Below are 26,903 nucleotides of genomic sequence, written 5' to 3' on the forward strand. Positions count from 1 at the left end.
GATAGGCCTCTGTCAGGATTATCGTTTGCTGTCGTGCATGATGAAGAATCTTCCCTGCCCTTGTGTCTCGCAGCACAGTCTCCTTCCAGACAGTTCTGAACACCTGGACACTCACATAAATTCTGCCAATTTCACTTTCCCCTCACAAAGAGGGGGGTAGCAATGATTCTTCAACTGGGACAGATACCTAATATGAAAACTGGAAATGAACTCAGAAGAAAACGTCCATCTGGTCTCCCTTCACACCCAGACACCCTGGAGATCTTTAAAGAGGAAGTCACCGGCCCAGCTGACTGACTTGACTATTTCTCTGTCTAAGCCATCATGCCCTCAAATCTTTGACCCGGGTGAGGAAGGAGAGCGGCAGTCATTATGTTATGGCGTCGATTTTCACCCCAGGGCGTGGGCATTACCTACTTGAGGCAGCAGAGATCCAGATGGAAGAAGCAACAAGCTCTCCCTCCAGCACAGTTTTCTCCACCTGCTTGCTAAAACTCACCGCTCTTCCCATGACCACCAGATAGATGTGGCACGTTACATACTTGTGAGAAGATGCTATCAGTGGGAAGGAATGTAAGACACAGTGAAAACACGGAGTTTAGGGAAATTGAGGGGAAAATCTTGACTTTGCTTGGAATATTATCAGACTCCTGTTGCACGGGATACGTTGAATCTCAGTGGAATTTCCCCAGCTAAAATGCTTTAGTTTTAATTGCCTAGGGTGCCTCTTTGGCACCGTAGGGGCCAAGGCCTAAAGGACCATGGGCCTGGGTAGCCATACAGTGAGAGATCTTGAAGGGCGGTGGGACACTTGGGGAAAAGAGGAACATGGCAACCGCTAGCCAATAACCACTGGTGCCTGGCACTCAGTAGACCTCCACAAATGGTGGTATTGGTGACACCGCCAGAATACTTGGTAAATGTATATATCCGCCAAGGGGTTTGGTGTTTCAGACTTCATTATCTGGAGTTTCTGAGTATTTGTTGTCTATTACTGACATAATGAGTTGGCTGAAAACAATACAAATGTATTCTATCATAGTTTCTGTGGGTCAGGTCCCAGTTCCTTGCTGGCTGTCAGCTGGGGGACACCCTTAGCTCCTAGAGGCTTCTGTCTGGTCCTTGTAAGCAGACCCCCCCACAACTCAGAGGCAGCAACAGAATGATGAATCCTTCTGCTTGAAATCTCTATGCCGTCCCCTTCAGCCACATCTCTTCTACCTCTCTCCAGAGAAGGTTCTCTGCTTCTAAGGGACCATGTGATTAGATTGGGCCCCTGGGGAAATACTCCAGAACACTTACTATATTAAGGTCCCTGACCTTAATCTTACCTGCCAAGACTCTTTTGCCACGTAACTACCTATCCATAGATTTCAGGCAGTTAAGAGAGTAGTGATGTCTTTACAGTACCATGATATCTAGCACATTCCACAGTGAATTCTGTCTCACGATGAAAACAGCATTGCTAATTCTGAGAGACTCCAAGCTGGAGAAATCTGAGCTTGCCTTCCTTCTTAAAATAAACAAACAAATAAATAAATAAATAAATTCTTGAACGCATGTTGTGTGCCAAGACCTTTGCTAAGAACTTGGGATCCATACTGGAAATGATGCCACTAAGAAGGAAGAGAAAGAGGAGGAAGAGAAAGAGAAACCACTTTTGCTGCATGTCTACTGTGTCAGCTACACTTCCTGTGTCTTCTCTAATGTTCAAGGTCACCCCACTATACAGATGAGACAACTGGGGGTCAGGGGGTTAATGAATTGCCCAAGATAATCCAACTCATCCACTGCAAAGTCAAGACATGCACCCTCTTTCCCTTCTGCCCCTCCTGCTTTGAGACACTCAGGACATCTCTAGTCCACAGAAGGGAACTGAACATCTTTGGGGGCCAAGCCACCGAGGGTCACTTCCCTCTTCCCCTAGGGGGTGAGGGTCCCTGGGGGGTTTCCCAAGCAGCTGGAGGGGGGAGCTGGCTGAACTGAGGGCCCTGACCTAGATGCCCAGAGGTCTTCTGCAGAAGCCGGAGTGGCGAGATCACAATGATGGGGTGAGGGAGGGGCCTAGAAGTCTCCTCTGGCCGAATTTACATGTTCTTGGTTGTCCAGGTGCACTCCTTCCTCTTTTTAATGACTTGGTGTATTTATAGCTCATCCCCAAAGGGTAATGAGCCGTAGACTTCAGTCTGCAGTCTTGTAGAGAACTGGGAAGAAATTAGGTGCTTAATATGGGCTGTTGAGCAAAGTGAGAAGGGCCATGACAGAGAGCCAGAAACATCTAAGTAAAAAGTGCTGCATCCTAAGAAAAATTCACCTCCAGTACTAGTATTGCTCTTAATAATAACCATTCACCTGTTGAAGAGTGACAGTGTGCCAGATGCTTTCCTATGCCATGGATGGATGCTTATTTATTTATTCCTCACAGCACCCTGGACAAGTGTTGAGAGAGGCATTTTATCATGAACTCAGGAGGTGCTTAGTTGTGAAGTAACTTGCTGTAGGACATAACACTGGCCCATCTAGGTTCAAAGACAGGTGTGGGCTCTGCCAGCTCCCAGCCCAAGTCCCTTCCACCAGCCACACAGAAAGGCCAGCAATGCCTCCAGGTCCATCCATGATTTTATTTTTATTTATTTATTTATTTTTAAAGATTTTATTTATTTACTTGACAGAGAGAAATCACAAGTAGATGGAGAGGCAGGCAGAGAGAGAGAGAGGGAAGCAGGCTCCCCGCTGAGCAGAGAGCCCGATGCGGGCCTTGATCCCAGGACCCTGAGATCATGACCTGAGCCAAAGGCAGAGGCTTAACCCACTGAGCCACCCAGGCGCCCCATCCATGATTTTATTATAGCCCACAACAATACTGTAATGGGGGAGTTTTCTTCTCCTATTTGACAGGTAAACGAACCAAATTTCAGAAAGACCAAGGACCACATTTAGGAGGGGCACTGGAAGGGGTAGGGGATGATGAGATTAAGCTCTGGCATTTCCACACTATGTCATCTTGCTCTGCGACCATGTGGGTCCTGACACCTGTACTGGTGTGTGAGGTCACATGGACTTGTCACTTCATGGGATAGTTCTGGGCCTCCCAGGTCTTCCTCTGCCTGTGATGAGTGGGGGGGGGGGGGCAATTTCTCCTTATTTGACCTTGTGTGCTATTTCTTCTACCCAGAACCCTGCTCTCTCCAGTTCTTCCATGGCTGGTTCAGCTGATCAACCAGATACACACAAACATCATCTCCTCATGAGGGGGACCAGAGTGCCTCTTCTTTCCCTCACCTATGGCCTAGCACACACCTGGACTCAAAGATGTTCATGACAGCTGGGTGAGGGCAAGGGAAGAAGGTAGCAAGTCTCATTCAGAGGCAGAGAAGACCTAATGAGCCTCAGTTTTAATGAGAAGGGAAAAAGAGGATGAGGGGACCCCAAAGTCACTATTGAAAGGACCAGAAAAAGCCTTAGGTAGACACTGGGTCCCTTCACCCCTTATAATGCAGACCCTGTCCCAGGCCAGCCAGCACTTCCGGAGAAGATTCCTGCTGGTAGAAGCCTCAAGTTTCATGGTTAACTCCATTGTCTATTTCCTTACTGTGACACTCATTTTCCAACATGGGAAAGGCCCAGAATGTTTGTCCCCCAGGGGCACAATTGGGAGAGGGTGCCCAGAGCACAGCAGTAGACTGGGCAGTCTTGCTCTGGAGATAGAAAGCTGAGCATCTCATTGGGTGGATGCAGGTCCATTGAAAGAGAGGAGTATGGGCAGGGACCCAGGAGCCCTGGAAGGACAGGGAACTCAGAAGGGACCTGAGGCTCCCCCTCAGCAAATGAGGGCAGCCTTGTGTCTGGGCATGACCAAGGCAGCTCCAAAATATGTGGAGGCTTGCCAGGTGTTGTCACACCCTCAGGCTCCTGTAAGATTGCTCATACAGGGGAGTTGCCTAGGACACCAACCCCACACCCCTAAGCTTTCTATGTCCTACTTAGCTTTGTATGTCCTTTGTACTCCACTTGGGGTCACCTTCTTGAGAACATTTCCTGGCTTGACTTAGGTGCTCCTCTTCCAGCTACCAAAACATCTGGTCTACCCCAGCCGCTGCTTATATGCCACTGTACTGTGACCAGCTGCATACTTGTCTGAGTGGAATTATTCATCTTTGTACTGTAGCACTGAGCTGAGGGTCTGGCACAAAGTGAAGAATGAACTGGACTAAATATATATTGGCAAGGAAAACATCTAATTATTGTTCACCAATTTCTAATAATGCAGGGCGTTCATTTCTCTTGCCCCACAGAAACCTCCCAGCAACACTAGGAGAGTGATGAGTTGTTCAGATTTTCCAGCTGAAGCTTAATGCCCTGATTGGGGAAGGGGTTTGTTCTGGGTCATTCAGTTGGTGAGTGGCTGAGTCAGAACTCAAACTTCTGTCTGATTCCATAAACCAAATACTTTCCTCTATCTCAAAAACCTTAAGGCTATGATTTCCAAACCTGGCTAAGATTCACTAAGTGTGGTTTAAGAGCACACACATTCGTTGAAGATAGAATGCTATCATAGGGTTCAAGGGGAAAGAGGATAAGAAAGAAGGGAGGGAGAGAAACAGCAATTATAAATGCTAGATGCTGTTCTCCAAAGAGGCTGCATCAACTTGCAGTCCCACCAACAGTGGAAGAGGGTTCCCCTTTCTCCACATCCTCTCCAACACATGTTGTTTCCCGTCTTACTAATTTTGGCCATTCTAACTGGTGTAAGGTGGTATCTCAATGTGGTTTTAATTTGAATCTCCCTGAGGGCTAGTGATGATGAACATTTTTTCATGTGTCTGATAGCCATCTGTATGTCTTCATTGGAGGGGTGTCTGTTCATATCTTCTGCCCATTTTTTGATATGATTGTCTGTTTTGGGTGAGTTTCAGGAGTTCTTTATAGATCCTGGATATCAACCTTTTGTCTGTACTGTCATTTGCAAATATCTTCTCCCATTCCGTGGGTTGCCTCTTTGTTTTCTTGACTGTTTCCTTTGCTGTGCAGAAGCTTTTGATTTTGACGAAGTCCCAAAAGTTCATTTTCGCTTTTGTTTCCTTTGCCTTTGGAGACGTATCTTGAAAGAAGTTGCTGTGGCTGATATCAAAGAGGTTACTGCCTATGTTCTCCTCTAGGATTCTGATGGATTCCTGTCTCACGTTGAGGTCTTTTATCCATTTTGAGTTTATCTTTGTGTACGGCGTAAGAGAATGGTTGAGTTTCATTCTTCTACATATAGCTGTCCGGTTTTCCCAGCACCATTTATTGAAGAGACTATCTTTTTTCCACTGTATATTTTTTCCTGTTTTGTCAAAGATTATTTGATTAAAGAGTTGAGGGTCCATATTTGGGCTCTCTACTCTGTTCCACTGGTCTATGTGTCTGTTTTTATGCTAGTACCATGCTGTCTTGGTGATCACAGCTTTGTAGTAAAGCTTGAAATCAGGTAACGTGATGCCCCCAGTTTTATTTTTGTTTTTCAACATTTCCTTAGTAATTCGGGGTCTCTTCTGATTCCATACAAATTTTTGGATTATTTGCTCCAGCTCTTTGAAGAATACCAGTGGAATTTTGATTGGAATGGCATTAAAAGTATAGATTGCTCTAGGCAGTATAGACATTTTAACAATGCTTATTCTTCCGATCCAAGAGCATGGAATGGTCTTCCATCTTTTTGTGTCCTCTTCAATTTCTTTCATGAGTGTTCTGTAGTTCCTCAAGTACAGATCCTTTACCTGTTTGGTTAGGTTTATTCCCAGGTATCTTATGGTTCTTGGTGCTATAGTAAATGGAATCAAATCTCTGATTTCCCTTTCTGTACTTCCCCATGACCCTGCAATTGCACTCCTGGGTATTTACCCCAAAGATACAGATGTCATGAAAAGAAGGGCCATCTGTACCCCAATGTTTATAGCAGCAATGGCCACGGTCGCCAAACTGTGGAAAGAACCAAGATGCCCTTCAACGGACGAATGGATAAGGAAGCTGTGGTCCATATACACTATGGAGTATTATGCCTCCATCAGAAATGATGAATACCCAACTTTTGTAGCAATATGGACGGGACTGGAAGAGATGATGCTGAATGAAATAAGTCAAGCAGAGAGAGTCAATTATCATATGGTGTCACTTATTTGTGGAGCATAACAAATAGCATGGAGGACATGGGGAGTTAGGAGAAAGGAGTTGGGGAAATTGGAAGGGGAAGTGAACCATGAGAGACTATGGACTCTGAAAAACAATCTGAGGGGTTTGAAGTGGTGGGGGGGTGGGAGGTTGGGGGAACCAGATGGTGGGTATTAGAGAAGGCACGGATTGCATGGAGCACTGGGTGTGGTGCAAAAATAATGAATACTGTTATGCTGAAAATAAATAAAAAATAAATTAATAAAAAAATAAAAAATAAATGCTAGGTGCAATAAGAAACTTTGCCATAATATCGTGGTCTGAACAGAAATCGCTCCAAAACATAACATGATGTTAACCAACTGGTAAAGTATCATATAAGAAAATCATTTGATCTTGAGTCTAGATGCAAGGCTGTGGAAATGGTCTGGGGTTACATTCTTAACTAAAAGAATAGAGGGTGTGATGCTAGCACAGTGCTTGCCTGTGATATATAAATAAATTCTTAATATGGCAAATGAAGTTAGCAGGTTTTTAAGGGTCTGAATTACCCTATTGAACAAAGCATGGAAGATTTAGATGATGTGACAGGACAAAGGAAACCACAAACCAGGACAGTAGAAACAAAAAGGAAAAGGGGAGGTTAAAGGGTGCCAACAGGCTCATCACTTAAGTTGCCAGCTAGGGACTGTTGGGGCATTGATGGAATAAGAAAAATACAATAAGAATCACAAAAGAAGGGCACCTGGGTGGCTCAGTCAGTCAAGGCTCCGACTCTTGATTTTGGCTCGGGTCATGATCTCAGGGTTGTGAGACTGAGCCCCGTATCAGGCTCTGTAGTGGGCATGGAACCTGCTTTAGATTCTCTGTCTCCGTCTCCCTTTGGTCCTCCCCCCACCAACCCTCTCAAAAAACAACAACAACAACAAACACAAACACAAACAAACAAAGAATTATAGAAGTAACCAAAAGAGGAAATAAGAATTATACTGTCATCCTGCTTTTGGAGACATATGTAGAGAGCCTGAGGGGGGACTGAGTGGGTAAAACCCTCACTGGACTCTGCAGGGAATCAACGCCTGGCATCAAGTGGATAAATCACAGAAAACAGGTAAAGTCACACTGTCCTGAGTCATGCGGGTCACCAGACAGAGAGGGGAACTCTGAAAAGAAGGGGCTGCTTCAGAGGGGATGATGGCAGGTGGGGGCCATGGGAGGTAATTGCTTGGGTACAGGTGTTGTGTAATTGAAAATACAGATTTATGAACCTGCCCTAGACCTATTCATTCTGAAAAAAATAATTGGAATCTCTGATTCTAAAAATAGGAGACTCTGATTTTCATGTGCTGACTTCTGTCTTAGAACCACTGCCTGGGGGTCTTGGATGGTCTGGGAGGAGTTGTTCTCGCCTTCTCAGCTCCAGGGGGAGCCACAGGGCGTCCGGAGCTCTGGCCATTCAGCTGCCTCTGTGCAGGGCCTTGGGAGGCAGAGGATGCAGGCTGATGTTATAACTTCCCTTTGAGAAAGTCACTGACTGCCTTCTCCTGTCCTTCAGGTCTGCTTCCAGCTCAAGAGGAAGCTGATTCAGATGAATGACTGGACTGATGGTGAATTTCTTCACTTCCTTTCTTGACTCCTGTTTTAGCTAATCTTTAAGATCATTTGGGTTCCCAGGGTGAGATGCTGCCCTATTCACCTCCTGACTTCTCAGTGACCCTGGCCTTGGCACTGCATGTCCTGTGGCCTTCCCGATCTTGGCCAAGGGGAAAAGAGTTTGTGATGTCTTATGGCTGTTTTGCACCCATCCTGCTGGCCCATCCCATCTGGGCATGGACAAGGACTTCCAGATGAATCTCTGGTGTAGGAGGAAGTCCTAGAGTGGGAGTATGGGGCTGCCTTTCTGAAACAAGCCCAGACAGGGGCTGGATCTGGGAGTTTGGGATGCATACCTTCTCTCTGGCTGTCACTTCTTCATCAGGATATGGGCTCAAGGGGCACCTGGGTGGCTCAGTGAGTTAAGCCTCTGCCTTTGGCTCAGGTCATGATCGCAGGGTCCTGGGATTGAGCCCCACATCGGGCTCTCTGCTCAGCAGAAAGCCTGCTTCCTCCTCTCTCTCTGCCTGCTTCTCCACCTACTTGAGATCTCTGTCTGTCAAATAAATAAATAAAATCTTAAAAAAAAAAAAAAGATAGGGGCTCAGGCCCCCTTTAGCTCAGACCATCTAACTACAGTGTGTTGCCTCTTTGGTTGCTCTTTTCTGCGAGCTGTTCCAGGCAGAGGCTCAGACAGCCTGGCCTTTGGATCTCTTATCAATCTCCCATCTATAGCTTTCTTGTGGACTGGCTTGTAGTGGATGCTTTGAATGGACTGTTAACTATAAGGGCTTGGGAACACTAGTTCACTGTTTTCTGTTTACATACTTTAGTGCCCTTAATCTGCAGGGCGGATTTGCAAAGTAGGCATTATTATTACAACAGGATGTTAAAATGAGATGTTTTCTAGCTCAGTTTTCAAAGACTGAGAGCAAATAGCAGGTGGCATCCGGTACTAGACGGTAGTGCAGGGCCAACAAAGGGGATGGCCCAACTTGGTTCCACCAACATCCCCCACTCCAGCCGCATTAAAGAACGTGAGTGACCCATGTCCAGGACTACTGGTGGTGGATTTGGTGTTTCAATATTGGTCTGGAGTAGAATTTTTATGATCAGGAAAACAATGAGTGATGCCTGAGGTTTGGTTCAAAGGCAGGATAAACTATAGCTCTGATAGAGATAACAATATTTTAGTTTTCTATGAATGTGGGAAGAAATCATCATGAATTTATGGGCTTAAAACAATAGAAATTTGTTATCTCACAGTTCTGTAGATCAGAAATCCAACCTAAAGCTCAGTGGGCTAAAATCAAGGGGTCAGCAGGCTGCATTCCTTTTTAGAGTTTGAAGGGGAGAGGGCATTTCTTTACTTCTTTCAGCTTCTAGAGGCCGCACAATCCCTTCCTCCATCTCTAGCACCAGCAATTTGGGGCCAAGTCCTTCTCACACTGACAGCCCTCTGGTCGCCTCTCCTGCCTCCCTCCTTTACTTTTGAAAACCCACTTGGAAATTGTTATTACATTGTTGTTCATTGGACCTGAGTGGGTAATCACAGATCTATTTCCTATCTTAAGGTTAGCTGATTGACAACCTTAACTCCATCTTTGACCTAATACCACGTAGAGTATAGTCTTGGTCATTCACAGTTTCTAGGAATTGGGCTATCATTTTTGGGGAGGGACATTATTCTGCCTACCCGAAATGGATACTAAACTGAAATAAAAATGCTTCCAGCATACCCCTTGTGAAGCATTGCTCATCCAGTAAACTTAATGGAATTCATTCTACAATTAAGTAAAACAAAGATCAGAGAAGTTAAGAGTGGGGTCCATTCTTACCTGTGCATTGGAATCCTTGATGCCTGGTCCCCACCCACCCCCTTCCAGGATTCCAATCTAATTGTTCTGGGATGTGGCATTGGTACTGGGATTTTGTAAAAGGACACTGATGATTCTAGCTGTTGGCCAAGGCTGGGAACCACTGGGTTAAAGGTATTACTCCAAGTCATTCCATTACTTTGAACTCCTGGCCCAGATCTTATTTCACAGCCCCCACTAAGGTGTTGGTGGATGAGGAATCCCTACGCTTCTACCCTGTAAGTATCTCTCCGTTCATTGCTGTTAACTGTCCCCCAGCTTTGTTGGAACAGCAGTATGTCTAGGGAATATCCTCTAAGGAGTAAGTCATGTTTGTTTAATCGGATCATGGTAAGCCCATTCTCTATTGTGCGTTATTATCTAAAAGTAGGGACACAACACCATTATGGCCAATGAAATGTAAAGGGAATCTTGCTGGGAATTTCTGGGAAAGAAATTTTTCCAAGAAAATAAAAAGATGCTTAAAGGAAAGTCCCTCCATAGCACGCCTTGCGCGCTTCCAGTGCAGATGCCTTCAGGAGCAAATGTGATGTCTGGAACAGTGGCAACCATATTGTGTCAGTGAAATGAGGCATCATCCATGTATGAAGACAGCAAAGAGGAAGGCCAATGCTCAGACCATCCCCCTCCTGGAGTACACTTCAGTTAAGGCACTGTAGTTGGGTGTTTGCTACTTGCACTGAACTATCCTGATTGATCCTCTAAGCAGATGAGAGGTTACCTGAGGTTTTCAGTAGTTTCAGTAGGTTCTACGTGACACAGAGTTTGGCTGTAGACCTATCCAAAGTCTAGGAAGTGCAGGGAAATAGAGAAATCAGAAGACCTGAGTTGAACTCTGATTCTCCACCTCCCCCTTGTATGAATTTAGGCATGTCACAAGCCTTTCTGAGACCCACCTTCTACTTCTTCAAAATGGGGGTGATTTTCCCAACATATGAACAAGTACTGAATTTTGTCTATGCTCAAATGAGGTGATGTGTGTCAACATATCTTCTGACATACTTTATAAATGACATGGAGGACGTTAACCAACTCCATCTGCTTTTACTTTGGGTTAATTTTCTCCCTTTCTGTGTGTGTGCATGTGTGTGTGTGATTAAAAGAGAGACAGTCTTAGATTCTCCTTCATGAGTATGTCCCTTAGAGGGATAAATGATGAAATCTGTTGGTGATCTGGGAGCCCAAAGCAACCCTAACTAGGGTAATAATTCTATCTCCTTGCCCCAAGCCTTTCACATTCAATCAAGTCCTATCAATTCTGCTTCCTAAAGAGTTCTCAGATCTCTGCCTTCCCCACCTCTACCCTCACTACCTGGACTCAGACCTCATTGTCTCTTGCTTAGAATATTGGACCAGCCTAGTTGGTCTCCCATCTCCATTCTGGAACCTTCACTTGAAAATCCTTTCTAACACGCAGGTGGGATTATATCACTCTGTGGCCTGCCCTCAATGCATCCGCATTTCTTGTGTTATTGTTCACAGCTGTTCACCTGCCTTTTTCTCCATCTATAGGGCAGGGTCTCTGTCTCCCTTGCAATCAGCACAAGGCCTGGTGTACATAGAATGCTCCACAAATATTGGCTGGAAGGAAATGGTAGCCTGGAATTCAAGCCTTAGGAAGCTCACTAAAACACAGTTTGGTGTCTCCCCAGGACTGTCTTGAATTAACAAATCTGAGTCATCAATGCTTCACGGCATGTAGACACTTTATTGAAAGTTAGTGGCTATTTTAGAGAATAACATGCCTTGTGGCAGCCAGAGATGGAGTTGGCAGGCTAGGCAGGAGGGTCTTAGAAGACAGTCACTTGGCGTAGCTCTTGGATCCTGGCTCTCCTGCCAGCCTAGGGTTAACCAGCCCATCCTCTTCTTCACTCTCTGCCGACAGCTCCTGCTTGGCTTCATCTGAAATAGAAGGGTGGTCCATTCAGATCTGGACTCCTCCCTTGTCTTTTCCCCCTTGGCCCTAAGAGACCTCAGCCTCTGATGGGTCTTCCCTACAAATGTTCAATGGAGGGGCATTTCCAGGGGTCGGGTACCAGATTCATCACCAGGCTCTTGGGTCATGCTAAGAGTATAATAAGACTTGGGTTTAACATAGATCCTCTTGGCCTTGGAGGCTAAATTCAGCATGGAGGGTCTAAAACATGGTGGTCAAGGTCATTTTCTTGTTGAATGTTGCACTCCCATGTTTAGCCGCACAAAAAAATCATGTCCTTCTGAAAACCTTCAGCCCCACCATCCACCTCCCTGGGAAGCCTTCTCAGACCCTCCCTCCACGGGGCTCCCACTGGCCTGGGTGCAGACTTCCATCGCAGGGTGGGGACAGATGAGAGCCATTCTCTGGGTTGTGTTACTCACTGCCCCCCTCTCCTGGAAGCTTCTTAAGGGCATTGCATTCATTCTGTATTCCCAGTGCCCTCATTATGATTCGGTTTATCTCCTTAATACCGGCTCATCAGGAAGTGCACTTCAGGGGTTAGAGGTAATAATACCTATTTCTCCCCAGCTAGACATCCCACCCCTAGATCCCTGGTGTCCTGGCTCTGAGGCTTAATCTCTCTGAAAATTCCCCCATCAGAACAGGAGCACCCCCCCACCCTGACTGGGAGCTCCTCATGGAGAAGGGCTGTGTTGATGGCACTCCATGACTCAGTGGCTCCAAGCACACAACCTGGGTCTGCCACACAGTGAGTTCGGTCGATGCTGGGGATGAACCACCCGCCCGCCCTCTGCCAGCCTCTGTTTGCTCTGGCTTCCCCACCTGCCGCTGCCGCCTTCAGAGACTGGATATACTTGGACCAGAAGGAGCAGTCAGCACGTTTGAGGCCCTGTCGATTGGGGAGCAGGACGCTGAACTCCTTGTAGTTCTCCCCGCCAGCCCGCGGGATGAAGTCCGGCCAGGGGGCTGCAAACGCAGGGGCTTTCCTTGAGAACTCATGCGGGTAGTTCGGATTTCTGGGTAAATGACAAGAAAGAACATCCATGAGAGAAACATGGCTTTCCTTTTATCACTTGGGATCTCTTTCCACTTGCACTTGGTGTCCAAGGACTAAGTCCCTCGCCTTTAGGTGTCAAAGCGGGGTTTGGACCTGCCCGAGCCAATTTCTGCAGCTGTGTTCTGATCTGCCGCATTACAAATGATGGAAAGTGGAAAGGCCCGTTTCTGGAATTCACACAAGGTCACCATGTCCCCTTCCATCCTGGTGCCCTTCTATCTGAACACCACAACCAGTCCCTGGAATGTCCCTGGAATACCTCCATTTGTCCCAGGCCTGGGAAGGAGGGTGGGCCCCAAACCAAGCCAGCTTATCTACCCCCTGTAATCCATCTTCCCTATGAGGGTGAGGACATCCCTTGTCACACTCTGGCACCTCTCCAGCCTGCCACCAGCCCCTCCTCCCAGCCCCACCTGACCTCCTGACATTCACCAAATAGGCTGTTTCTCGTCCCTTCCACCCGAAGTGACTTTGCTTGTATGCTCCTCTCCTAGGCTTCTTCTACTGTCTGGCACCTTGTGTCTGAATATCCTGTTGTCCTTCAAGGCCCAGCTTCCATGTCACTTCCCCAGCAAAACATTTTCTAAACCTGAACTTGAAGAAAAGTCTTTCCACTAACTCCCACAATGAACTAGATAAAGTTCTACTTTGCCCCGCTTTTAATTATGGTTGGGCTTTGGGTTTCCGACTGTCAGTAGGTTATGGATGATGTCTGGCAAAGAGGTAAAAAGGGAGCCATCCTTGGAAGTGGGGACAGTGACTATGCCACTTGGGCTAGAGTAGAGGTATGCAGGGATGCCAGGGTAGATAAGGAAGGGTCTTGAACATCTTAATTGAATTTGATCACCTAAGACCATGGTTCTCAACTTGGGGAGTTTGTGCCCCCCACGGGGCATCCGGCACCATCTGATAGTTTGTTCTCACAAACAATGTGAGATGAGGTACTACTGGCATCTAGTGGGTGGAGACTAGAGAAGCTGCTAAGCCCCCCGGGGTGCACAGGATGCCCTCACCACAAAGACTTACCTGCCCCCACATCAGCAGTGCTGAGGTTCAGAAACCCTGACCTAAAGCCAGAGAATGTGGCTGAATAAGGCAGTGTGTGGGTGGAAGCTTCCCTATGCCAAGATGAACCTACACAGACGTGGTTTGGGCTAGAAGAGGGGGACCGAGACAAGGAGACCGGTAGCAGGTGACTACAACATCTAGGGGGGTTAGGGAGGGAGGCAGGCGTGATGGCCGCAGTGGGCCCATGTGGTCCACTCACCCTGATCGGATGAAGTTCGAAAAGAACTGCATGATTTTCAGTGACAGGCTTTTCTCCTCCAGAGTGAAATGCCCCTCGTAGGCAGGGTAGAAGGGAAGCCCGAAGGCATACTGAACATCTGCCAGCAAGTCCAGGCTAAGGAAACACGCAGAAACAAGAAGAAGCAAAAGTTAAAGGAATAATATACTACCAGAAAAGCCAAAGAGCTAAAACCCAATATTCCTCCCCAAATGAGGACTTTTCTGTCTTTATATTTAAGATTCTGGCTTAGTACTTAGTTTGTTTCGTTGAGATTTGGATTGGCCTTTAATCCGATGCCCCCTTGGAGCAGAGCGATGACCCCTTCTGGTTGAAGTGCGCCCACAGCTGAGCACTTACCTCTCCAGAAACAATGCCTGTAAGCAACTTCCCGAGAGGATGCTCTTTTGACCGAAGTCTAACATGATACTTGCGGCATCAAGAGAACGTTTTTCTGTTCAAAAGAGCCTCTGTTTCAAGCCCTTCTCTGTGTTAGCCCTTGTTCATAGACTTACACTCTCACACTTATTCAAGGATGACATTCATCCACCTAGCCACCCCTAGTCCGGCACCCAGCACAAGACTGTTAGTCAGTTCATAGACACTATGAGTGAAAGGAATAATAATAAGCAGCAGCAGGCAGGAATACGTGTGTGCAGGACAGATGACTGGTTGGGGTGGACAGGGCTGGAGCTGGCCCTGCGGAGGCCAGGCCAGGGGAACCCGGGGCCATGGGGGTGAATGCTGGGAGCGTCAGAGTGGGAAAGTTTGAAGGGACTTCATTGTGTAGCAAAGAATTAGACTTCTCCCAAAGAGAAGTCGGGCCTTTGCACCTATGGTCATAGCTTTGTTTAGGGCAGAGTCTCCCCACACTGGATTTTTCCATATATGGGGTTCCACTTGATAGCCTTAGGGTGGGGGCTGGTCATGCCAAAAGACCATGTGACTTAGGGCCACATGGTACCAGTGGACCTGGAGATGGAGACTAACCATGGGCAATGAATCAGTCAATTGCACCTAAGTAACAAGGCTCTAATAAAGCCTCTGACAGCCAAGTTTGGGTGAGCTGCCCTGGTTGGGGCCACCCCATGTCCACTGTCACATATCTGTGCCAACGAAGTAACCCCTGACCACATAGGGAGGCGACTGGGGCTCTGTGCTTGGAACCCTTCTGGGCTCTACACCATGCCACTTTTCCTTTGTCTGGTCTCCATCCATGTCCTTTCCCTGTATCACCCTAACCATGAGTACAGCAGCTTTCAGTGAGGTCTGTCTTTCTAGAGAATTATCAACCCAGGGGGTGGTCTGGGGAAGACCCTGCAATTGCACATGGTGTCAGAAGTGAGCATGGTCTTCTGTAGAGACAGACCTCTCCAACCTTCTAGTTGGCCCCAATTTATTGCAAGAGCCAACTCTAATTCTACAGATGAAGGAAACAAAGTCCAGAGAGGTTTCCTGACTTCCCAGAGGCATGCAGTGAATCTAATAGCAGAGTCGGATCAGGAGCGTGGCTAGGGGCAAAATCTAATGGGAGGCACCCACCCCAGGGCCCCCTTCCCAGGTCTTAGGCCTCCCCACTTCCAAGCTGGTGACCTGTGGCAAGTTATATGACCTCCCCGATTCCCTGCTTCATCGTTTTTGGAGCAGTTACATAATTAAATGCTGGCTTTATGGGGTCATCGTGAAGACCAGAATAAGACGGTCAACGTAGTGGGTGTTTGAAAGGTAAGGGGAGTATTCTTTCTCCGCTATCCTTCTACTTGCTGTGTAAGCAGCTGTCATCAGGCTAACAGCAGCATTTCAGGCTGGGGGCTCTCCAGGGTTGTCGACCATGATGGGCAGAGACACCCAGACACCCACTGCATGCATGTGCTGGGAAAGGGCTCAGGCTGGATGGACTTCTGAAGGGTGCAGGGGCTGGAATTCCTCCTGGGACCGAACATAAGCATGATTGCCAGGGGTGCATATGACTTTCAACAGGTCATAGAGGGAATAGCTTGGAACTGATCACTCAGCTCAGTCAGCTCGGTCACTTAGGGCCAGTATAACCCTGGGTGAGTCACTTGACTTGGGTCTTAGTTTGCTCATCATTAAATGCCAGGCTGAACTACCAGAGCACGTGCAAACCAGTGACAAGTGCATTTCCAAGTCATTGGTCATTGTGCGTCAACACAGCTCCACACTGGAAGGTGTCGTAGAATGGATGGGAGACCATGTGAGATAAACAGAGCTAAGAATTTCAATCATACAGAACCGGGCATGGAAACGGAGATGGAGGCGCAGAGCGCGGGGGCCGAGGACGGCTTCACCCAAGTCACCCGCAAGGGTGGCCGGCGGGCGAAGAAACGGCAGGCTGAGCAGCTGTCCGCCACGGGGGATGGCGGGGACGCGGGCCGCATGGACACGGAGGAGGCCCGGCCCGCGAAGAGGCCCGTTTTCCCTCCCCTCACCGGGGATGGATTCCTGAGTGGGAAAGAAGAAACAAGGAAAATTCCAGTCCCAGCTAACAGATACACGCCATTAAAAGAGAACTGGATGAAGATATTTACTCCTATTGTAGAACATTTGGGACTTCAGATACGGTTTAACTTGAAGTCGAGGAATGTAGAAATTAGGACTTGTAAAGAAACCAAGGATGTTAGTGCACTGACAAAAGCAGCTGATTTTGTGAAAGCCTTTATTCTTGGGTTTCAGGTGGAGGACGCACTTGCCCTCATTAGGTTGGATGATCTCTTCCTAGAGTCTTTTGAAATTACAGATGTGAAACCCCTAAAGGGAGACCACCTGTCAAGGGCAATAGGAAGAATCGCTGGCAAAGGAGGAAAAACCAAATTCACCATAGAGAACGTGACACGGACACGGATAGTTTTGGCTGATGTGAAAGTTCACATCCTTGGCTCTTTCCAAAACATCAAGATGGCAAGAACTGCCATTTGCAACCTCATTCTGGGAAATCCTCCATCAAAGGTTTATGGCAATATCCGAGCTGTGGCTAGCAGAGCAGCAGATCGATTCTGATTTCAAATCAGAGACCTTTTGTCTTTGGACTCTAGAGAAAAAGCCCTTGCCCTCTGCACATGCTTATGAGAAACCACACGAAGAACTTTTCAGTCACGTTAAGCCTCCATCGCTTCTTCTGTTCTCAGCCAGAAGCATCAACAGAAAGGTTTGATGCATATTCACATGCAGCAACTTTGAGGATAATTCCCCTGCCTGAATTTATTATCATTATTGTACTTATACCTTAATTATAATTTGTCACTTCATTTTAAATAAAAGATTTATATAGTTTATAATTCTATAAAAAAAAAAAAAGAATTTCAATCATACACCATGGCATCCCTTTGCAACCAGCATCAGGCACCCTCCACCCATTTAGGAAAGTTTTAAACCTACAAAGGAGAGCAGGACGGAGCAATGGCATCAACATTTAAACCTCCTCATCTCTGAGAAGCTGAGTTCCTTCCAGAAGTATTTGTGGTTAAGCACAGACAAGAGTCCAGAGTCTGCACTGGCCAAGGTGACCTGTTGGTCGCCAGCTCCACTCAGTCCCTGTTTCCAGTTGCCATTTCCTGAGCAGCTGTGCCGTGCCAGGTACCGGGGTTGGACCACCCACATTCGGGACCCACCAAGGACAGAAATGACAGCATCTGTGTATTTTCCAGGTGATGACCCAAGGCTCAGAAAGGTTGCCACATGCCTCTAACACGGGAGAACCAGGATCTAGAGCTGAGTCCCCCAGACCCCAAATCCCGCTCTCTGTCTACCTGTGGGCAGGGGCTGCGGATCAGTAAGAAGTACTAATGGCCTGGCTTCTCAGTGATATAAGACACAGAAAGGAAAGGAATACAGAGCAAAAAAAAAAAAAAAAAAGAAGAAGTTGTAAGGGCAACAGAAATCAGTCCTTAGGTACACTCTTCACCTCATTATCTCCACGGTCCTGAGAGTAGACATTCTTGGAGTAATTTGTAGAGTGTTTACACTGGAGGAAAGTATGCTCAGAGAGGCCATTTTCTCGCCAAGGCCCCACTGGGAAGTGGCGATGCCAGACTCATGCAGAGCCTGTGATTCCAAGGCCAGCAGAGCCCTTGGCCTCACGCATAGCCTTAGGGGCCGCCTACTCTGTGTGAGCTGCAGAGGAACCTGGCAGCCCGACCTCAACAGGGGATGCCTGTGCCCTCCACTGCCCCACCATGTTTAGCTCCTTCCCCTGCGGTGTGGAGGACGGAAGTGGTCTGCTTCTCAGAGGCCCTTTAGGGAAAGTGGCCACGTGAGTTTTCCACCACTGCCCTAAGAAATGACCACAAAATGGCTCAAATCAACACCCACATCCTATCTCACTGTTTCCAGAGTTCGAAGGGCAGGCACGGGTCTTCCTGGGCTAAAATCGAGGTGTCAGCAGACGTTGTTCCTTCTAGAGGCTCTGAGGGAGGAGCTGCCTCCTACGCATGGGTTGTGACAGAATCTGGTTCCTTGAGGTGGAGGACCCAGGTTCCTGTTTTCTCCCTGGTCATGAGCTGAAGGTCACTCCCACCTCCTGGAGGCCACCACTGATGACTCCTTCCCTCTATCCTCAAATCCAGCATGCCATCTCCCACACACTCCTCTCCCTCCCTCTGATGCTTTGAAGGACTCAGGTTTTTACATTGGGCCGACACGGATGATCCTGAATAATCTCCCATCTGGAGAGCCTTAACATGTGTCAAGTCCCTCTGTTGTGTAAGGTACCACAGTCACAGGCGTTGGGGATCAGGACACCAACATATCAAGGGGCTGCATTTCTGTCTACTACAGCAGCCTTGTCTGCCATTTCTTCCAAAGAAAGAAGTAGTGTGGTGAACACAGTCCAAACCCTAGTTCAGTCACCTAATACCTGTGAAGGCTTGGACAAGATGCATGACCTTTCTGGACCTCAGTGTTCTCATCTGCAACATGGTGACTGGACGATGCTTCCAAAGAGCCAGGGAAGAGGAGCAATAATATTTCAAATCTCCTGCTCAGTTTTGAGCTCAGACACTCATTCCTTTTTCCTCTTTAGCTGTGAAAAACACCTGAAAACTCAAGAATGAGGGTCTTTAATCTGAGACTTCCATTGTAAGGCTCCAGAGGGCCATGAGTTTCATGTGGAACAGAGTAACACTGTATATCAACACTTTCTTGGGAGAGCCTTCTAGCTTTTCTCATGTTCCTGAGAAGATCTGTGCCCACAGTGTGCTGGTTAATAACATCATTCTAGGGTACCTGAGGGGCTCAGTAAGTTAAGTGTTCGACTCTTGATTTTAGCTCAGGTCATGATCTCAGGGTCATGAGATCGAGCCCCACATTGAGCTCTCCACAGGGCAAGGAATCTGCTTGAGATTCTCTCTTTCCCTCTCCCTCTGACCTAAGCCCCCATCAACAAACAAACAAACAAACAAACAAATAAATAAATAAAACAATTGCCAATTTTTGCCAATTTCCAAGGTGTAAGTATTCTTGCCACAGAGAATTTCAACCTACCAAGATGATACCACGGGCCTTGGGATTTGGGGAAAGATGGCCCTTGTGAATGGGCTCGGGTCACCTCCAGCTGTCACAGAGACCCCAGCAGGTCTGTATGAGTCCCCAGCAGGTCTGTGTGAGGCCCCAGCAGGTCACAAGGCACTGCTTTTGGGAAAAGACCTGGTCTTCCAGCTCATCAGAGCTGTTTAATTTAAGAGCCTGTTGTGTATGAAGACTTCTGCTTTGTTTTTTCCTTAGCAGGGCTGATCTTTATCAGGGTGCTGGAGTTATTTCGAGCAGTTTAAGGCAGACATCTGGAGGAAGGGCAGCCAGTGGGAGCTGTGGAAGGGGGCATTTGGGATCGGAGGACCCTGGGCCCTGGCTGAGAATCTCAGGACTGCCGGAGGGAGAAGAGGGCATTCGGATTCTGTGGCAGCAGTAGGAGATGAAGAAGAACAATCCAGGGACAGACAAGGTAAAAAGAGAAGTTTGTTAGCTGATTGGCCATGGTGGGGCTGACAGTTCATACTTATCGATTTGGGGTGCTCTGTGCTAGGTGTGATCACAAACGTCCGCCCCGCAGCAGTCGCGTGGGCCTGTGCTCAAGCTGGTGGTACTTAGCTTTTACTCGTCACTTACTGTCTTTGGTAAGAAGGCTCCAGCCAGCCTTTCCCTCAGCTGACAGTTACTTGCCCCAGGCTCAGGCCAGGTCTGAATCTCTCATCGTCACATGTGGGTGTGGGGGTGAGGAGAGCTCCCTGCCCGGGCTGCCAGAGCCGGGCTCCAAGCCCAATACCGCCGCTGACTCTCTGAGCCTTGGTTTTCCTCTCTGCACACTCTGATCATCTCTGTTTAGCCTTCCACATAACACCCCTGGATGCTCCCTGTCTGTGGTGGATGGAAATCCCTCTGTGGAAGAGCTATGGTCGCTGATGATGTTGGAGATGCTACCGTGAGCCAGAGTATGGGAGAAACTGACTGGCCACGTCTCGGGGATGACTCTGGGTGTGTGCGTGTGTATGTGTGTGTGTGTGTGTGTGTGTGTGTGTTATGGGGGCACAACGCCGGACCTCAGAACAAGACCTCACTGGGGCCCATCAGCTCCCTGCCTGCTGTGTGTGGTGGTCTGAACAGGGGCTGGGCAGAGAAGAGGCTAAGTCAGCCATCTGGCACGGCTCACAGTCTCACAGGAAATGCCGAGAAGCTGACATTTTTAAAAGATGTTGTGAGATGGAGGATAGCTAGATATCAAATGCTGCGATTGTTTACAGTACCTCACAAGAAGAGAGAGGGTGATGGCGCCTGTCTCAGGCAAGGGCATTGAGAGCGGCTTACAGAAAGTCAGAGAGAGGAATTCCTCTCCGGGTTGACTTGTGCTGGCAAGACAAGTTGGGGGTTTAGTGAGAGGGTTGGGGGGAAGGTTTTGTGAGCCGGGATGCTGCGTAACAAGCAGCAGAGGCCCCAAATCTCGGGGTGGTCCCCTCCCTTGTACTGAGAAGTGCACCACGCCAAAAAGTGAAATTGGCATCTTTCCAGGCCCAGGTAAACCAAAAGTTTGGGAACAACTTCCCTGCCTGCTGCTCGCTGAGGTCCTTCAGGCTCTGGTTATGTGGAAGGTGCGAGAACCAAGGTCAGAGGAATGGAAGGTCACATCTTCAAGGAGATGGGGGGGGACATGAGCATCTTCTAAGCAAGCAAGCGGCAAGCTATGCTTCTTCTAGCACCACTCCTGGAGCGGTGTGAGACGGAAGGCTTGAATTGAGAAATCAAGGGGTTGCTGCATTAGTCCGGGAGAGACAAAAGGGCTGGTTCTGCTTACATCACGCGCCCCAACCTCCCCCTGGGCCATCCTCATCGTCTTCAGTCCCGCTGGCTCGCACCGTAGGGAGGCCAGGCCTGCATTCCTACCAGCCTCAAGCCACTTTTCAGAGATGAGTCATTGCACAGGCTCCTGACTTGAGCTCTGCTGCCCGCACATCATTCATGGCCCTTTGGGGCTGATTAGGGAACACGGTGACCTGAGAGGGGCTCCCCTCAAGGTGAGGAGAGCGAGTGGGGGTCGTTCTTACACTGACGTGGTTTGAAGACCCTTGTGCTGTGGAGAGGCTCCCTGCTCCAGAGCATCTGACTGACTGATGTGAGGGCTTGTTGTTCCAGAGATTTCTATCCCTGCTGTTCTCCCTGCAGGAGGAAGTTTGTTGACCTCACCCCCATAAAATATACTCCCTCTTATCTCTAGCCGGCATCTCTAAATAACTTCCTCCAACGGAAATCAGGAACAAGGAGGAATGGAAATCCTTCTGCTTCCCAGGCTTTTTTTTTTCTTTTTTTTTTTTCTTTTTTTTTGAGGGGTTGAGGCAGTGTTCACTAACTTACAAATAGAAACCTGTGACTGTGCTTCTCTTTGGGCAAATCTAATGTGGGGAAGTTCAGATTCTGTCTATGAAGTATCAGGAGGCAATCATACGCTTTACAAGTGGCTTTTGTTTTACAAAAAGATTCACTATGCAACCCTTCAAAAACTTAGCTCCCTGGGGCGCCTGGGTGGCTCAGTGGGTTAAAGCCTCTGCCTTCAGCTCAGGTCATGGTCTCAGGGTCCTGGGATCAAGCCCTGCATCGGGCTCTCTGCTCAGTGGGGAGCCTGCTTCCCCCTCTCTCTCTCTGCCTGCCTCTCTGCCTACTTGTGAGCTCTCTGTCAAATAAATAAATAAAATATTTAAAAACAAAACAAAAACAACAACAAAAAATTAGCTCCCCAATTTACTTTAAATGATACAATTCCATCCTCAGCCCCAAATGAAATACCTGAATATTTTCACAGTCCTGAAAGCCCAGCGAAGTTGGGTGGTACACACAGGTGAAGTCTCGGGGGACCTGTGCATTAACTTGAACATTTTATTTGTTTTAATTTTTTTTTAAAGTAAACTCTACAACCAACACAGGGCTCAAAGACCCCAAGATCAAGAGCCCATGCTTTATGGATTGAGCTGGCCAGGTACCCCATAACCTGGACATTTTATTCCCCATATAAAGCATTATGACCACTGCTCTGCAAAGGCTGAATTTTCCTGGCCTGGTGCGTCCATTCCCACCAGGAAGTTATGTGTTTACCAAGAGCCAGCTGTGTTTGTCTCAAACCTGTTGATGTCAGCTGTATCTGTCACTGTAATTATAGAACTTAATTAAATTAATTAAATAGCACGTGGATACCCCACTTTCCAGAAATCAAAGCTGGGAATCATAGGCCATGCGTTATGTTCATGGTTGTGCAAGAATCTCAAAGGGAGCACTTTCTCTTTCCTTTTTAAAAAATTAATTATTTTTATTAACATATAATGTATTATTTGCCCCAGGGGTACAGGTTTGTGAATTGTCAGGCTTACACACTTCACAGCACTCACCATAGCACATCCCTCCCGCCAAAGGGAGCACTTTATGACTATAGGCTCTGACCCTGCACTGACAGACTCAAAGATGAATGCACGTTTCAGTGCACACAGAAACGATAACATGTTCAAGTTTAATATGTCTACCTTATTCATTTCTTGTGAGTTCCCATCTTAACTGATTTTTCTGATGAACCAGCTGATCATCACCCTGGATAACAGGATTTCTATTCCACATTCCATTAAGAAACCCACCTGGTTCTCAGTGAGCTGTGATTTGAGTGGGAAAGAAAAGACCCATTCTCTATCACTTGCCTTCTTGAAAATCTCCAATGCCTTTCCACCACACTCAGAAAACATACTATCTCTTTGCCTGTCACAGTTTACAAACTCCTCTGTGAACTACAGGACCCTACCCCTCCCCCCCCACCTCCAACCACCCTCCCCCTCTTCACCAGACTCCAGCTCCCTGGCTTCCTTCTTTATTCTCATACATGTCAAGCAGTTTTCTGAACTTCCCCTGCTTACAATGTGTGTTGTGTCCCCTAACATAAGTTAACACCAAGAAGACAGGCTCTCTCTCTCCGTTGCTAGGATCTGTGGCATAGAAGGCAGCAGGCAAATATTTGTTGAATCCATGTTGGGAAGGACACATGGCACATGTCTTTATCACTAGGTTGGAGTGGTCGGTTTTAGAAAATGACTCACCTCCATCAATGTTGCCAGGCTAGTGGACCCAATTCAAGAATCCAACCACTTAATATTTTCTTTGGTTTGCTAATTCCAACAAACTTCAGGAGACAGTCAACTGAAAAGATCATATTTTGAATCTGGAGTGTTAAAGGCTGCTGGAATGCACACACATGTCTAGAATGCAAATGTAGTGGTGTACAAATTGTCTTGAGTCTAGAAGTTATGGCTTTGTTTTCCAGGGTTGGGACAACGTATAAAAAAAGAACGTGATTGCCTCTTAAGTCATCTTTTTTTTTTTTTTTTTTCTTCTCAGAGCCTTGTTTTTCCAGAGGTAAAAGTCACCTTAATATTGAACATCTAGAATATGCCAGGTTTAACATACATTGACTTGAATCTTCATACTATGAAGTAGATGTAACTATACCCATTTTATAGGTTGGTAAACTGAGAAAAACCTTGCTCAAACGTAGACAGTTAATGAATGGAAGAGACGGAATTAAACCTCCAGTTGATTTAACTCCGAAGGGGGAGTTCTTCCATTATGCTGAGCTGCTTCTCCCTAAATCAAAGAATTATCTGGCATCCTATATGGATGTGTCATCGCAAGAGCCCTGTCCCATGTCCATTCAAAGGGGAGTTAAGACCCATCTCTCTGAACTGTCTTCTGCACCGTTAAAATGTGGGAATGAACCCTCAGGACTCGGGGATCAAGGGCTCTGAAGGAAGGCCCTGACGGCCCCACATAGTTCACATACAACACCCCACCTCCCCCACAGCCCTATAGTGAATTTCCATGGAAACTCTGAACTAGCACCAGTGAGCTTACGATGAAGGGCCCCCACAGCTCCTCCTTCAGTGGCTGGCACCCAGAAACTACCTCCTTTGCGGTTGTTTTCTTGGGACCTGTCCATCTGCAATGTGGATTCTTCCAGCATTACCCAGGAACAGTGTTGGATGTCACCTCATAGCACTGGCTTTATGAGGGGCAGTTAGCTGAGTAGTCTGCACGCACTCTCATTTAATCCTGACGCACTCCTGCAGTGGTGTTATTATCCGCTCCATCACACAAATGAGGACGCAGAAGCTTTGAGAGGTTGTCACCGGCCCAGAGGCATGCATAAGGGGTGCACCTCGGTGGATCTGTCCATGGACAGGTAACGTCAGAGAATAAATCAGTGCCCCCACACACACACTTGCTTGGACCTGACTCCCAGGAGAGGGCTGGGGGCTGGGTCCCCCAGACCCGGGCTGGCCACAGGGTCTGGGAGTCCTTTGGCCCTGGGCTGCAGAGAACGGGGTGAGGGATCCTCCCAAGAAAATACAGGGACTAGTGTGTCCTTTGGAAGGGGCTGGTTCGAGAAAAGGACTTCAACAAAGAATCCGCAGGATGGTAAAGCAGGGGACTGGCAGGGGAAGAGGGAATCATAGCTGCATTCAGGAGGTGGCACGTAGAGACAGAGCAGGGAAGCCGGCCTAGAGATCCCCCTGAGCCTTCAACTTGGAAGGAGAGAGCAGACCACAGCCCTGCCAACATGAACATAGGAGAGCAGCGTGTCAGCCTTCCAGCCAGCTCGGTAACGGAGAACCTGCCATGCTCCGTTCCCGCGGTGCATTCATGGTCTGCCTGAATGGGCTCCTGTGGGGTGGGGTCAGGGGCAGTGTCTGTGCAGGGTCCTGCACTGATCAAGGACGAGTCTGGGCAATGGGCTGCGTCTTCCCTTCAGGTGCTGTCTGTAACAACCCCGGTTTCAGCGGAGTCCGCCAGTGGTTCTCGACAGAGCGTGGCTTTGCCCCTCAGGGACACTGGCCATGTCTAGAGACGTGTTTGGTTGTTCCAACGATGAAGGTGCTTTGGTACTGAGTGGCAGAGGCCAGGGGTGCTGCTAAACACCACACATCATATACAGGACAGTCCATCCCGACAATTAGCCGGCCTAAAATGTCAGCAGCAGCAGCGTGAGAGGGCCTGGATTATAGTCAGGAGTGAAAACCCCTCTTCCTGAAACAGAGGGCTAAAGATATTAACCATGGGCAAGACTGGCCCCAAATCTCCCCAGTGAGCAGAGCTGGGCAAAAGAAAGGTGGTAAGCTTTATCCTTATGTTAGTAGTCTTGGAAACCAAAAATTCCACGTGTTTCACACACACACACACACACACACACAAGCACACATCCCAGACGCAGCCACTCTTCCTCTAAATCCTTCTAGCTACACTATGGAACAAGAACTGTGACTTTCCCTGTGTGTAAGTGAGGAGGCACTGAGGCTCAGAGTGGCTAAGCAACTTGCCCACAGTCACACAGCTAGTGGCAGACACTCAAGCTTGGGGCTGAGGGTACAATCAACTCCAATCACTCCAGTGAGGACAAGTGACAGGGTTTGGGTCTAGACTGCCGGCAACTGGCTCCTCACCTTGGCCTTAAATGAAGGAGTCGGATGAAATCAATTTCCGTAGTCTGTGTTTCTTTGAATCTAAATCTTAAAGAGGAAGCTGCTTCTCCCACTGTAGACTTTAGTTTCTTTGTCCCCTCCCCCAGCCTGTTCCTCCCTCATGGAGGCTGGTCCTCAAGTTCAGGGATGAAAATCTCATCCATAATCCAGGAGCTATTACAGAACCACGCCATGCCGTGATCAATTAACAGGAGTCTTAAGAAAGTAGTAATGTATTACATTTTGTACCCTGGCTATGCCAGGAAAGCTAATCTATGCTCACAGAAATGGAGGTACCAGACAGATGGCTGAAAGCGTACGGCAGGCACGTATATTTTAAGTCTGTAGGTTTGAGCCAGAAATAAGTGAGAGGTGTGAGAGCTCCAGGGCAGAGTGAGAGAGATGTCTTTTCAGGCAAAAAGGATACACTTGCCAGCAATTAAACGGGCTAGCTTCCATGATTCATTCATTGATTGCAGCATCTACTACCCGGATGGCACCGCCCCGTGACGGTGGTCAGGGAGAAGACACAGACACGGAAGCTTGTCCAGAACGTGCTTTGGATACCTTCTGCCTCCATACACATAGCTCCCCTAGCAACAGCTTGGCCTGAGAAAGGCATGGGTGCCTCTGAGTGTCTCTGCCCTCCCAAATGGTAGACTGTGACAGCTGGATGTCACTTACGGGGGACTGAGCTCTCTAACCTCCATAAACTCGATGCTCTCCTCGGAGCTCAGGCTCCAAGGCATAGAGCACGTAGCTCTCCTCCTGCCCAGGGTGAGAACACCACAGAGAGCAGAAGAGTCCCCTTCAAAAGATGTCCTGGAGCCCTTACCTTGGGACCTCAGATTATGGCTGTGCTCCTGACCTTTCCCACCTCCTTGTTCCCATTGCGCAGATGGCAAAACTGAGCCCCAAGGAGCCTATGAACCACAGCAGAAAGAATTCATTCTTCACCTTCAAATGAGGCAGTTGGATTGGCGTCAGCGTGACTTCCTGAGCCCCTCGTCCT

At 47.8% G+C, this 26,903-nt stretch overlaps 3 protein-coding genes across 3 annotated transcripts in view; 2 read left to right on the plus strand and 1 right to left on the minus strand.

Moving 5' to 3' along the window:
- Positions 1 to 11,314: 11,314 nt before the first annotated feature.
- Positions 11,315 to 26,903, minus strand: part of TG (thyroglobulin) — a 235,908-nt gene continuing 220,319 nt past the window's right edge. The window contains exons 46-48 of the mRNA XM_059168674.1: positions 13,884 to 14,018; positions 12,382 to 12,575; positions 11,315 to 11,522 (exon numbers count right to left, since the gene is read on the minus strand). Coding sequence (XP_059024657.1) covers positions 11,422 to 11,522; positions 12,382 to 12,575; positions 13,884 to 14,018 — 430 coding nt within the window. The 3' untranslated portion in view covers positions 11,315 to 11,421. The remainder of the gene's footprint in view (positions 11,523 to 12,381; positions 12,576 to 13,883; positions 14,019 to 26,903) is intronic.
- PNO1 (partner of NOB1 homolog) lies at positions 16,159 to 16,995 on the plus strand. The gene has a single exon (XM_059165573.1). It carries the CDS (start codon positions 16,161 to 16,163, stop codon positions 16,917 to 16,919), a length of 759 nt encoding a protein of 252 aa, XP_059021556.1. The 5' UTR covers positions 16,159 to 16,160; the 3' UTR covers positions 16,920 to 16,995.
- SLA (Src like adaptor) overlaps positions 19,708 to 26,903 on the plus strand; it is an 81,688-nt gene continuing 74,492 nt past the window's right edge. Inside the window, exon 1 of the mRNA XM_059165572.1 lies at positions 19,708 to 19,857. The gene's annotated coding sequence lies outside the window, so the exon portion shown is untranslated. The remainder of the gene's footprint in view (positions 19,858 to 26,903) is intronic.

Source organism: Mustela lutreola, chromosome 3 (genome assembly GCF_030435805.1).
Source record: "Mustela lutreola isolate mMusLut2 chromosome 3, mMusLut2.pri, whole genome shotgun sequence".
Classification (NCBI taxonomy): Eukaryota; Metazoa; Chordata; class Mammalia; order Carnivora; family Mustelidae; genus Mustela; species Mustela lutreola.